Below are 13888 nucleotides of genomic sequence, written 5' to 3'. Positions count from 1 at the left end.
ACTGGCCCAAAGAGATTCAAACATTATAGCCTACAATTATATAGGAATTTAATGTTTGCAAAGTGCTTTATATGTTACCTTAATTGATCCTTTCAAAGACTCTTTGAAGTAAATGCACTTACTATTCCCATTTTACAGAAGAGGAAACTGAATCTGACAGAGATTAAATGATTTGTCTAGAATCGCCCAGTAAATGTCTGAGATAGAATTTGAACTCTGATCTTCCTCTCTCCAGTCCAATACACTATCCACTGCCTTCACTTAATTGGTTCACAGATAAAATCAGAGACCACAATCAATCTTTCCCCCAAATCCTAGCAGATGGTAAGTCTTGTAAGTTAATACCTTTATAGACAGAAGTTGCTGAATCTAGGGACTCAAGATATAGTCACTGGTATAGACAACAAATATGGAACAGAGCCTTGGTTTCTGGAAGCATCTAATGCAACAATAAGAAAGTGTTAATGCTGGTAGGAACTACCATTGACCAACTTAGGCTCTAGAAGAAGGGTAGCAGTCTTCCTCTAGTCAACATGGAATCCAGAGCCTGGGAACCTTGTTGGGAGCTGAGAGTCTAGAGCCATGGAAAAACCTCTTGATTGATAATAGTGGATGACCTATCCCCACACAGTTCAGAGATTGAGGCTAAAGCCCTTTTGCTACTTGGGAACCCATTACCCTGGGGTCTACTTCTCCCTTATAACAGAGGTATGATCCTCCATTTCCTCTGAGAATTCAGATAATCTACTACTACTAAGGGCTCTTCTCTAGTTCTGGAAGGGAGAGGCTCTAATCCCAATTCCAAATGGTAGTCACTCTCTGTAGAATCACTTGGAGGTAGTATGAGCTTTCTAGCCTCTCATCTCCATCTACCTCATCCCTATCCTTCCCTATCAATTCTTTGTCCCTCCCCTACAAAGTTAACCCCCTCAATTGAATCTCTTAGAAATATTTTCCTATCTTTAACAAATATTTCTTCCCCTTAGACCTCTTATTTTCATACTTTCTCCATCATTTTGTAGATCAAAGAAGCTTGACTTCCTGTAAAAGGCAACACAACCCTGGTCATCCCTGGAGCAATTCATTCATTCCTCCCACCCTACAATCCACCCATTGAATACACATGGCAAGAGTAAGACTAGGCATAATCCTCAATATCCCTCCCTCTGTTCCCATCACTCAGCAGCCTCTTTTCCATTGAGTTTCACGTCACCCATCTATATAGCTCTCTACCAAGATGATAATCTCAGCATTATCTTGCACTCCTCACTCTTACTTCCTCCTCACATCCAATCAATACCTCCACTGCATGTCTGACCCATTCTTCCCACTCACAAAGCTACTATATGTTTCAGGTCTTTGTCACTTCTTGCTTAGAATGTTGCAATAATCTCCTAATTGGTCTCCTTGTCTCAAGTCTCTCACCACCTCAGTCTGTTCTACATACTGCTGCCAAAGGAATTTTCATTAAGCTCAGACCTGACCAAATGATTCCTTTACTAATAAGACCTTTGGCGTCATGTTGCCTCTAGGATCAAATATAAACTCTCTTTTTTTAAGCTTTGAAAGTCCCATTCAACTTTGTCCCATTCTAGTCTCATTTCTAGTCCCATTTTAGTCTCATTGTAGTCTCATTTCTAGTCTCACTAGGCATTCTTCCCCTTCTTATGGACTTCATCCAATCAAACTGGCCTTCTCTCTGTTCCTCACAGATGACATTTCATCTCCTAAGTCTGTGTCTTTGAATTGATCATCCCTTATGCCTGAAGTGTTTCTTCTATCCTCACCACCCACTGCCAGTGCTTCATAGAGTCCTCTCTCTTTAAGATGTAGCTCAAGCATCATCTACTTCATAAAATCTGTTATTCCCTCCATCTGCTGCTACTTTCTCCATCTAAATTTGATATTCCCATCTAAAATGACTTCGAATATATACATTTATGTGGATATACTATATAATATACATATATACAATGTGTAATACAATTATTAATTTTATATTTTATACACACACATATATATTTACATGTGTGTATATATTTATATGTATTACAATGTAACCTCATATTGACTAGGAACTGCTTCATTTTTTGTTCTTATTTTCTTAGAACCTAGCACAGTACTTGGCATGTGGTAAGGAATATTTGATTGATTGACTGATTCTTGTTGGAGTGCTATACCAGCCCTCAAGCATTTCTTCCTCTTTATTAAAGGAAATCAGCACCTGATGCACAATGTTCCCTTCCTAGCAAACTTATACCCTCATAATCGGGAACTTCTATATTTACATGCAAACATATGTTTACATATGGGTAAACATATGTTTACCCTTATATGTGTACAAAGATATATAGATTTAGTATAGATATAGATAGATATGCTTATTCAGTTGTTTTCAGTCATGTCTGTTGCCATTAGGGGTTTTATTGTCAAAGATGTAGGAGTTGTTTGCTATTTTCTTTTTTAACTCTTTTTAAAGATGAGGAAACTGAGGCAAACAGAGTTGAACGACTAGCTAAATAAGTGTCTGAGTCCTGATTTGAACTCAGGAAGGTGAGTCTTCCTGACTCCAAGGCTGATACTCTAAAATCTAAACCATTGTGCCTCCCAGCTAGCCACACTATATCTACTGTCCCCTCAAATGTCCTGGTCTCAAATTTTACAATCCTCTTCAACTTCCATGACCTAAATTTTCACTTCACTTTAGGGACTGAACAGTCCCTGCCCTGAAGCTTCAGTTACAAACAAAGGGATGTTCATATCCTTGATCCTAACATCACCCAGAAATGTTCTAACTCCATGATCCAGAATTTTGAAACTCTTCTCTACTATTAACCTCCTGTCCTTCTTGTGCCCTTTCCCTAAACCTCTATTTTATTCTTACTGAAGTCCAGTCACTTCACCCCTACAGTTTTCTCAGTCCATCACCCCCCCACTCTCATCCCATTTTCTGCTCTTCACAGTCTTGTTCCTATTATTAATCAGTACACACACACACACACACACACACACATACACACACACACACACACACACACATATATTCTTACCTACTTATCCTATTGCAATTCATTTACTGGTTCCCAACTTGGGTTTATCTCAATACCTCTGCTTTCTCCACTCCAATTCATGTTATTTTGAGTATGAGTAATAATGGACATAGTTACACGGACCACAACAAATTGCTGTGATCCTGTCTCATCACTTCAGCATTATCCTTTTATTCTTTTGTAGCTGATGCTCAATTGCACACCCTAGAGCAGTTATTTTTAGATCTTCCCTGCTTTCTTCAAGTCTCCTATCCTATTTTTCCCCTTTCCTTATCAGCAGAGGACCTTGGCCTCCTACTTTAAAAAAAATCCAGAAAAACAGATCACCCAGCATGAGCTCTCTTGTCTCCCATATTTTGTACCTCAAAATTCCTCTGATTGTCTCCAATTCATTCTTCATTTATTCTAGTCTCCAGAAGAGGTGGTCTTTCCCCATGGCAAGACTATCTATTCTTCTTGGGCCCTTGTTACCATTCCTGTCCATTTACATAGCATGATACAGCAGGGAGTGTTGAATTTGGAATTCCAGGACCAGATTCAAATCCTGGGTCAGCCATTTAATGACTATGTGATCTTGTACAGGTTACTTACCCAAGTTAATCTTTTTGGAATTCAGTTTTCTTATCTATAAAATGAGGAGGTTGGATCAGATGATCAGGGAGGTCCCTTTCAGTTCTGAATCTAGGATTCTGTTATCTATTAAAGATAACTTCCTTCTTGCTCATCATTAGTCTATTGGTTCTCTCCAGGTTCCTACAAACCTACCCAGGTTCCGTCTATCATTAAAAGTCTTACTTTGCCTTACTTTCCACTTCACCTATTGACTTTTATATTTTCTTCCTTTCAGAACCAAGAACTTAGAAAAAATTATTCATACTCATTGTCTCCTTTTCCTCACTTCTCACTTTTTAATCCCTTGGAATCTGTCTGGTTTCCTACCCTGCCACTCAGAATGAACCTGCTCTCTCTTAATCTTTATTCTAGTGGTCTTTTCTCAGTTCTCATCCTTCTGAATCTCTTTTCAGCATTTGACACTGGCGACCATACTCTTCACTCTTACATACTCTCATTTTTGTTAGCTTTTATGATGCTGACCTCTTCTATTTTTCTTTCAGTCTGTCTCATAATTTCTTTTCTGTATTCTAGGACCTATATTTTTCTAGGGTCATAACTTTACCTGGATGTGCTGTGGACATTTCAAAGTCTGCATGATCAAAACAAATGTTTCTCCATATCATGTTTCTCCATATAATCATTCCTTTAAATGTCACGTCTCTTCTAGTCATCAAGCATCCTTAAATCTCCCCTCTTCTTTAACTCCCATATCCAATCTCTTAGCAAGTTTAATTGATTCTGTTTTCATAACATTTTGCATTTATGACTAAGTGGCACAGTGGTTAAAATGGTGAATTTGGAGTTAGGAAGACCAAAGTTCCAATCCAGTTTTAGTTACTTACCATCTCTATAAGCTTAGGCAAGTCATATATCCCCTGTCTTCTTCAGTTTCCCCAAATGGGTATTATAATAATAATAATGTTTGCCTCTCAGGAGGTGATGATAAAATGAGCTAATATTTGTAAAGCACTTTACAAACATTGAAACACTATATAAATACTAGTTTCATTATCATGATCAATGATTTCAATATTTAAATTATTACTCTGGTTAATTATATATTATATCATATATTAATAAAAATTTAATAATTAGATATTTCAATTATTATTGTTATTATTATCTTCACTCACATGACAAGCACAATAATCCAGAGACTCTCATCAATTCTTATCTGAACTATTTCACTAGAATCCTAATAGATAATTTAGGTTTTAGCCTTTCCAATCTCTCCATCATAGGGTCAATCAAATCAACAAATATTTAATAAGTACCTATTGTTTTAGGCATAAGGATGTAAATTTAAAGAATAATTGTGGTGAGAAAAAACTTAAGTACAAATTAGTTAAATTCAAGGTAGTTTGAAATGGGGAGAGCATACTTGAATGGGAAATGAGAAAAAGCTTCACATATAAGGTAGTGCATGAGCTATGTCTTGAAGTAAGAGAGAGATTCTATAAGGTAGAGTTGAGTTGGGAGTACACTCCAAGCAGAGGGAATGGCAAAGATGTGGAGACAGCAAGTGATATGTTATGCTTGAAGTACACAGAGAAGGCCATTTTTAGAGAAGGCAAAACACAATGAAATTGAAAATACAGGTTAAGGGCCAGGTTAGCCTTAAGAACCAAACAGAAAAATTTATAGAGCTAATAGGGAGCCAATACAGTCTACTGAGTAGGGGAATGATACCATCAAATAAGTGCTTAAGGATCACTTTGCATATAGTATGAAATTACAGGATGCTAGATTTAAAAATGGAAGGTACTTCAGAATTATTTGGTTTTACATTCTTATTTTACAAAGGATGAAATAGACCCAGAGAGCATATGTAATTTGTCCTTATGAAATAAGAGGTCAATAGCAGAACTGGGCTTTGAACCTGAATTTTCTGATGACAAATCTTGTTCTCTTCCCATTACACCACGTATTTCCTCCACACCTGCCAAAATAATCTTCCTGAGGCACAAGTCTGCCCATGCCACTCCCCTGTCTGAAAGTCTTCATGAAATCTCTCTTGCCTCTAGGATAAAATGCAATCTCCTCATTCAGAATGCTTAGGTAGCATGTTGGTTTCAATATTAACCTAATCATTGTTTTCCACATATCTGTCCTGGGGCCAGTCTTCCTGGCTCTGGTTCCTAACATGAAATATTAATTACAATTAGGTCCTATTAGCATTTCAGGGTGTGAGGCCAGTTCTGTCTCATTCCATCAGGAAGTTCCACATGTATGGCTTAAGGGTATAGAAGAAGTCTCTTATTTTTATTTAAAATGATGAAATATCTCCATTTAAAGACATTAATTACAAGATCAGTTGGAGACCTAATCCTCAAAGAACAAACTTCAAATTTCAAATTTACTCATTCAATTCAACAAGCATTTATTAAACACCAATTATGTGCAGATGCTGGGCAAGGTAACAAGGGTAAAAGTGAGAAAATTTGGAGATTAGATACCCCTTACAGTTCTTTCCAATTCATCCTATGACGAATTTGCCCTTCTAGAAGGATTCTTTTTGCTTTCCCTAGCCCTCTCCATTCCCTTTCCTTATTTGAGTGTTTTTCACAGATTTGGTTTTCACTGCTGGATGTGCCAAGAGGTTGCTTTCGCAGAAGCTCCCTATTCAGGTCAAAATGAGAACTATAGTTCCTTAAACTGAACTTCTTGGCTGCTAAGTGGGAGACATTTTCTCAAAACCTGAGAAATTTGCAATCTAGTTCGGCTGTGGGAACTCAGTGTCTTTTGGTGTTCAGATATGCATTTTCCATTTTTCCAAAGTATTAAAGTATATTATACCAACTACTCTAAAGTTATTAAAATTCCAGGAATAAAATAAACATAAAACCTAAAATTCAAAATTTCCCAAAATACTCTCCCCCCACTGTGAAAACCGACTTTACAATAGAAATGATTATTTTCTACTTACAAAATTTTGGCTTTTTATTCTTTTTTGTGACTTCTTTAGTTCCACAAGTTCCAATCAGCAACAACACTAGATATAATAGTGCAGAAAAGGCTAATTAGCATCATTTAACATAATTACTATCTTAATCACACAATTGCAGAGCTGGAAGGGACCTCAAAGATTACCTATTCTAACCTGTAAATGAAAAAGTTAACCTTCTATAATGTTGCCCCTAGTTGGTCATCCAATCTCTCTTTAAAGATCTCTCTTGATTGAAAACTCATTGCCAACTGGTAATATTCTTTGACTTTTTGATAACTAATTGTTAGAAAGTGTTCTCACTGTGACCTCAATCCTGTCTGCCACTTTGACATATTGTTCCTTGATTCATCTTGTAGGACCAAGCAGTGCAAATTGAATCCATTTCACATGTGACAATTCATGAAATACTTGAAGAAAGCTATCATATCCTTCCTTTATAAAGCCTAAATATTTCTAGTTTCTTCAACCAAGAATATAAGAAGGAAGAATAATTCAAAATCTCTCTCAGATACATGATTTTTTTTCTTGAGGGAGAAGCAGTTAGGGATTGATCCTGTAATGAATCATTATGATAACAGAACAAATTCCCAATTTACAATTCTCAAAAATTTTGTTCTCTAAAGATATATCTTTGAAGCATATCCTTCTGGCAAAATTAACAAAACAACATTTTAAATGGGATTATCTGAGAAAGAGATGCCATGGACCTCTTTCTGGGAGTCAAAGAGGACTGACTCATGCATGAACATACTGCAGGGATATGCCCCATGATTGGAAATAGCCTTTTTTCCCATTGGTTGTGTAGCCAGATCTATCTGTATCTTTAAATCTACCCAACTATGCGCATTTGCTCTCTCACTCTGACACTCTCCAGGAGTGAAGGACTTCACTAACAGAAGGTAACACAATGTTGTAAGGGAAGAATTGGCCATCTTCCTTTTGACCATATAGCACTAAGAACCAGCTTTAGTCTGTTTTGTTTGCCCCTTTTCCCTTTTTTTCTTTTCCAGTGCTTTATTTCATTATTTATGTAACTTCATATGCAAGAAACCATAAAAACTGCTCACAAAGGAGGGATAACTTTTCTCCATATATAGATCCCCCAAGAAAGTAATTCTAGAGACTATGTTGTAATATCACAATTTGCCCGTTTATCCTTTGTTTTTCATTTAAAAATTACTATCCTTATTTAAAATGTCAGGCATGTCTTCTTGATGCATATGAAACACACTTCCTCATTGTTTGAACTTTTTCAGTTTCAGTGCAGAGAATAGGTCCTGGCTCTGAAAACTTAAAAGCTCAGGATTGATATGGCACCAGACCAAGAGGGAAACCCTGAAAAGTCAGGGTTCTGGGAAGTTGGAATGGACAGCAGACTTGGGACTGATGAAATTGTAGGATCTGAGTTAAGTTGTTAGCCTAATATCCCTTCTATTCCCAGAGACTAAACTGGTGTTTGGGAGGAAAGGGAGTGGGCATTATGGCAAGATGTTAGTGGAAAATATTACTATGTTTTTCTTACTATCTCTTTGAAGTAAATTTCTCTGTAATAACTAATCTGACTATAGAATGGTTAGATGGACCTAAGAAGTTTGGCCTCCTAAAATTAGAGGAGTGTAATTATTGGATACTTTAGCCAATGATGGAGAACAAAAGATCTAACAAACTCTCTAGGACAGTAGTATAAAACTCACATAGAAATGAGGGCCCCAAACCTAGAATATTCAGGCTGCTTATTGACTTAGTTTTAAAATATTATGTTTTATTTTGTTAAATAATTTTCCATTATATTTTTATCTGATTCAAGTGGCACTTAAGAGTGTTGACGGAAGAATTCAGCTCTATTTTATACCTCTGCTCTAGGATCCTGCAAAATGAAATGTAATACACCTGACCCTTAGACAATGGGGCCAGAGTAAATCCATAATGCAGTAGCAGAAGTCATCTTATCTGTGTGTTATGTTAGTGTGAGAAAAACACTGTAGTCGCTATTCTATACTTTATTCTAAAGGGACTTGAATGAGAATAGAAAGAAATACACTAAGGAAGAAGTACATTTTGAAATGGACATTGAACTTGCCTGTGATTTAGAACTGTGCTTTGTTTGGAAATATTATAAATCTGACAGTCAATGATGCTGCTTTTCATCCTTCATTGAGGCATACAAATGACATTGGTTTCTTGAAATCTGTGCTCACAGAGTACAAACTCTGGTGCATCCTACCAAGTTGAAAGGCTTCATGGATGGGCCTTGGAGTAGATTGTATGTCTATTATCTAAGGATTAATAGAATTGAGTTCAGAGAGATTAATTCCAGGATTGACTGGAAGAAGATAAAGTTTTTTTGTTTCCTATCTTTGAAACCTTCCATACTATGAGTGTTGCATGTTACATTGGTTAATAGTTGATCTACCTTCCTGTGATCATAGATCTTTGAAATGTAGGTATTGAAGTATGTGTAGTATATACACCTAGAGCTATAGTCTTGTCATATATATATCTGTTTTGGGAGGTGGGCAAAGAATATAGGAGAGGTAGAGGGAAAAGGAAATGAGAAATGTAGAGGGACAGAAAAGGGTAGATGTATAAATTTCTCATAGAATTAGTCACACAATCTTAAGAGTTGAAGTTATTTAGAAGATCATCAAGTCTAACCTGTATCTCTGCAACATTCCTCATCAAAAGATCATTGAATCTCTGCTAGAAGACTTCTAATGATGGCAGAATCAAGGAATCACAGAACTGGAAGGGATCCCAAAGGTCATCTAGACCAACTTTCACTTGAACAATAATTATTATTTGCTCTGTTCTTCAACAAGCAGTCATTTAGCCTATGCTGAGGTAGCTCATTTCATTTTTACTCAGCTCTAATTGCTGAGCATAAACTTATATCAAATCTAAATCTCTGTCTCAATAACTTCTATCCACTGCTCCTGGTTCCACTTCTTGAAGTTAACCAGAATTAATCTAATCTGCCAACCAAATACCAAGAATTTATAAAGCAATTACTTTGTGCTAAGCCTGAGGATACAAAGAAAAGAAAAAAAAACAGATGTTGCACTCAAGTAGCTTATATTCCAATGGGGACAGGCAAAAGGTACAGAAATGGATTTTTCAAAAGTCAGAATACATGGAATGTAGGGGTAAATGCCCTGGCAACTAAGAGGATCAATAAAGGCTTCCTATAAAAGATGAAATTAAAAGTGAACCTTGAAAGAAACCAAAGAAGCTAAGAGATAAAGAAAGTAGCATGCAACTTTGGCAAGTAATTTGCTGAAACAGAAATTTTATGCATAGAATTCCTTAGGAATTCCTGAGAATAAGAAGGACCTGAATTCAAATCTAACCTCAGTTACTTACTAGCTATATGAACCTGGGCAAGACGGGTGCAAAGTAAAGTGTTTAACATAGTGTTTGGTATATAGGAGGTACTATATAAATGTTAACTCTTATTAAGTAGCCATGCCAAAGAAAAAAAATGAATTCAGTCTTGCATGACCTGAGCTGGTGACCCTAAGTGATCATTACTTCCATTTCTTAAGTGCCACTAAGCACAAAAATTTAATAATGTTCTAGATTATTTTGGATCTCATCCAATCTTACTAGTATCTCTATGAAGAGGATTATAAAAATCCATTTTCCATTCAACTTAAACATTTATTATTTATCTAGTCTTTGGAAAAAACATATCTTTTGCTTAATTTTTTCTTCCAAACTCTAAGCTTTTAAAAATTGAATTGACTCTGTCAAAGAGGTTAGAAGATAATACATTATAGAAACCATGGGTAAATAGATTATCTGTAAGGAAGCAGTCAAGAGTGTCATATACTGAAGAATATTAAGGAAAGAACTGATGCTTAAGTTGATGAAGGAAGAGAGATGTATCACGATACTAGAGATTAAGATGAGGGTGAAAGTAAAATTGAAAGATTATATTTATGTGCTTGTATCTTTGCATGTAATTGGAAAAAAAGTTTTGAGTTCCGAATTCTGTCTCCTCTTCCCTATCTTCCCTCCCCCCATCCCGAGGTAGCAAGCAATCTGAAGTATTTTATATTTGTGAAATCATGTAAAACATTTCCATATTAGTCATTTTGTACAAGAAGACTTAAATTCTAAAAAAAAAAGAATAAAAGAAAGAAAGAAGGAAGGAAGGAAAGAAAGAAGGAATAAAGAAAAGAAAGAAAGAAAATTATCATGCTTCAGTATATATTCAGACTATCAGTTCTTTCTCTGGAAGTGAATAGTATACTTCATCATGAGTCCTTTGAGATTGTCTTAGATCATTGTAAATAGCCAAGTTAGTCATAGTTCTTCAATGTACAATATTGCTATTACTATGTACATTGTTCTTCTGGTTCTGCTCACTTCACTTTTCATTAGTTCATTTCTTTCCAGGTTTTTCTGAAATCATTCTGTTTGACATTTCTCATAGCACAATAATATTCCTTCACAATTACATGCTACAACTTTTTTTAGCCATTCCTCAACTGATAGACATCCTCTTGATTTCCAATTCTTAGCTACCATAAAAGAAGCTACTATAAATAATTTTTTTTGTAGAAATATGTCCCTTTCCCTTTTTTGAGGATGTCTGATAAAGACCTAGCAGTGATCTTGCTAGATCAAAGAGCCAGTACAGTTTTATTGCCCTTTGGGCACTATTCCATACATACATATTCTTGATCCTGACATTCAGAAACCTCCACTGTCTGATTCCAACTAACTTTTTTTTTAGGGTTTTTTTTTTTTTTTGGCAAGGCAAAAATGTGGCTTGCCCAAGGCCACACAGCCAGGTAATTATTAAGTGTCTGAATCTGGATTTGAACTCAGGTACTCCTGACTCCAAGGCTGATGCTCCATCCACTGCGCCACCTAGCCACCACCCAACTAACTTTTTGAATCTTATATCATAGGATTCCCTTCCATGTACTCTTTCTGCTAGTTTTTTTCTTCCCTTTATCTCCAACTGTGGCATTTTAAATCTCAATTCAATTGCCAAGAAGCCCTTCCTGACTTTACTTGCCCCATCTCCTCCAAAAGGAAACAATACCTGCCTCCCTCAAATAGCATTTTGTCTGGACCTCTCTTTTGCCCTTATCTTATTATTATGGTGATATGTGAATTTTCCATCAGATTACTGGATTATAGATTTAGAGATGAAAGGGATCTTAGAGAACATATATTTCAACATAATTCTTTTAGCGATGAGGAAACTGAGATCCAGAGATGTCCAATGTCTTGCCCCTGGCACACATAAGTTATGTTAGAGCAAAATATGTGTTTGATTTTCTTTTATCCTCAGTGTCTAGCACATGGTAAGCATTTTATAATATTTACTGCATTAAATTGAATGAATGCTATATATACATATATATATCCAGAACTCCAGAGTGGATTGAATGAAACAAGTACTAAGTGAATATTTCTAGAATAATTTTTAAGGAGTTGACCATGTGAAATTATGCCAGAGTTTGGGGGAAGATGAGTTGCCATCTCTGTGGTCACTGAAAAAAAAACTGTCATTCTGGTTCTGTGAGCACTTCTGTTACCTGTGATTTCCATGTCTTACTATCATCGAGACTGAAAGTGCTTTCATTAAGATCCTCTGTCCCCTCCAACCCCCCAGGATTCCTCATATTTTGTCACAGAAATTTCTCCAGGTTGAAAATTCTCATGGTTGGATTCAGTTTAACATTAGTGGTAAGTTGGGTTGTTATTTTTGGTGGAATGTTGACTCTGACTTCAGCAATCGAGGCTTATTAATTAAAGATTCTTTTGAAACCACTCTTCAGGCAGCTAGCTGACCAGGGATGGTCTCCTAATGTGCTCATGCCCTAGAGCAAATCTTTTTTTCATCCTTCCTCTATAAGAAGTCTCTTGCTAAATTGGAGATGGTGAATTGCATGTGGAGTTTGGATGAAAAGAAATTGGCCTAATTTTTCCTTTTCTAAGAGTCCCAACTGAGCCTATGTAACAGTGATAGAGTTGCTAGTGTTTAATGAAAGGTTCAAAGTAGTGACCCATCTGAAAGCAATCTCACTACTCATGACAGAGAGGGGGCTGTATGTGTGTCTGTATATGTTTGTGTGTGTGTGTGTGTATGTGTGTGTGTGTGTGTGTGTGTGTGTGTCTGGCTTCAAATTAGAGGAATATTATTTGGTCACTGCCTAGAAAACCTAGAAAAATGAAATAGAGAGTAAATATATCTAGAATGACTTAATAAATTATTAAAAACTAGTCATAATGAGGCTATCATAAGTATTAGCAGCAAAGAGGGACTTACTACTGCTTATTTTCTGAAATCATTGACTCAATGGAAGGAAGAGGGCAATTTGGTTATGTTCATAATCAAAGATTTGGAGTTGTGAGGTATGGTATGCTAGATTCTGAGATACAAGATCTTGGGTTCTTCCTTGGTTCTTACTACTTGTGTGACTATAGGTCACTTACCATCTCAGGGCTCAATTTCCTCAACTATAAAATGAAAAAATTGAACTGAATAAAGCCTAGATGTTCCTTATAACCCTAAATATATGATTTTAGATAATAAATTAGAGCTAAGATCCATAATTTGTTAAAAATGGAGATAATGAAAAAAGAAAAATAAAAGGAAAAATCTTTTTAAAAATTAAGAAAATTAAAAAGTGGAGATGATAAATGTCTTTAATACAAATATGGATCGATAGTATGATATGACAGCTGAATTGTTTTTGCTTATATTTGGTGTTGGGTTCTGGAGAAACGAGGTGTCAATCCCATTCTACTTTGCCACATATGCACTATTGTACTCAATTCTGGGGAATCATTCTTTAGGAAAGACACTGATAATCTGGAGAATGCCCAGTAAAAGGCAACCAGGGTAAATAAAGATTCTTGAATTCATGCCATGTGAGAATCATTTGAAAGAATTGGGTATACTTAACTCAGAAAAGAGAAGACTGGATGGTGGGGAGGGACTAACTTCTTCATTTGACAGATGAAGAAAATGAGGCCCAGAGTTGGAATGTCATGTTACTTTCTATGGGCTAATTGGGGAAGTATCAGTACTAGAATTCAGGTTTTTTTGACTTCTTGTATGATGAACTTACCACTGTATCCCATTGCTCCCTCATAAAAAGCTTACAAAACAAACATCAATAACTGTACACACTGCGTATAGGAGGGATCCCAAGGCATGGATTGCTTAAGAAAAGTGACATTCATGCTTATATTCCTCCTCTGTAAAACCAAGGTTTTGTACTAGAGCATTTCTCACATCCCTTTCAGCTATAAA

General features: G+C 36.1%; 1 protein-coding gene across 2 annotated transcripts in view; it reads right to left on the bottom strand.

Annotated features, from left to right (window-relative positions):
• VIT (vitrin) overlaps positions 1-13888 on the bottom strand; it is a 148150-nt gene that overhangs the window by 110653 nt on the left and 23609 nt on the right. For both annotated transcript variants that reach the window (XM_074209696.1, XM_074209697.1), the window contains exon 3: positions 6592-6657. In XM_074209696.1, coding sequence (XP_074065797.1) covers positions 6592-6657 — 66 coding nt within the window. The remainder of the gene's footprint in view (positions 1-6591; positions 6658-13888) is intronic.

The sequence above is a fragment of the Macrotis lagotis genome, chromosome 1, assembly GCF_037893015.1.
Source record: "Macrotis lagotis isolate mMagLag1 chromosome 1, bilby.v1.9.chrom.fasta, whole genome shotgun sequence".
NCBI classification, from domain to species: Eukaryota; Metazoa; Chordata; class Mammalia; order Peramelemorphia; family Peramelidae; genus Macrotis; species Macrotis lagotis.
This window is presented reverse-complemented; position numbering and strand designations above follow the sequence as displayed.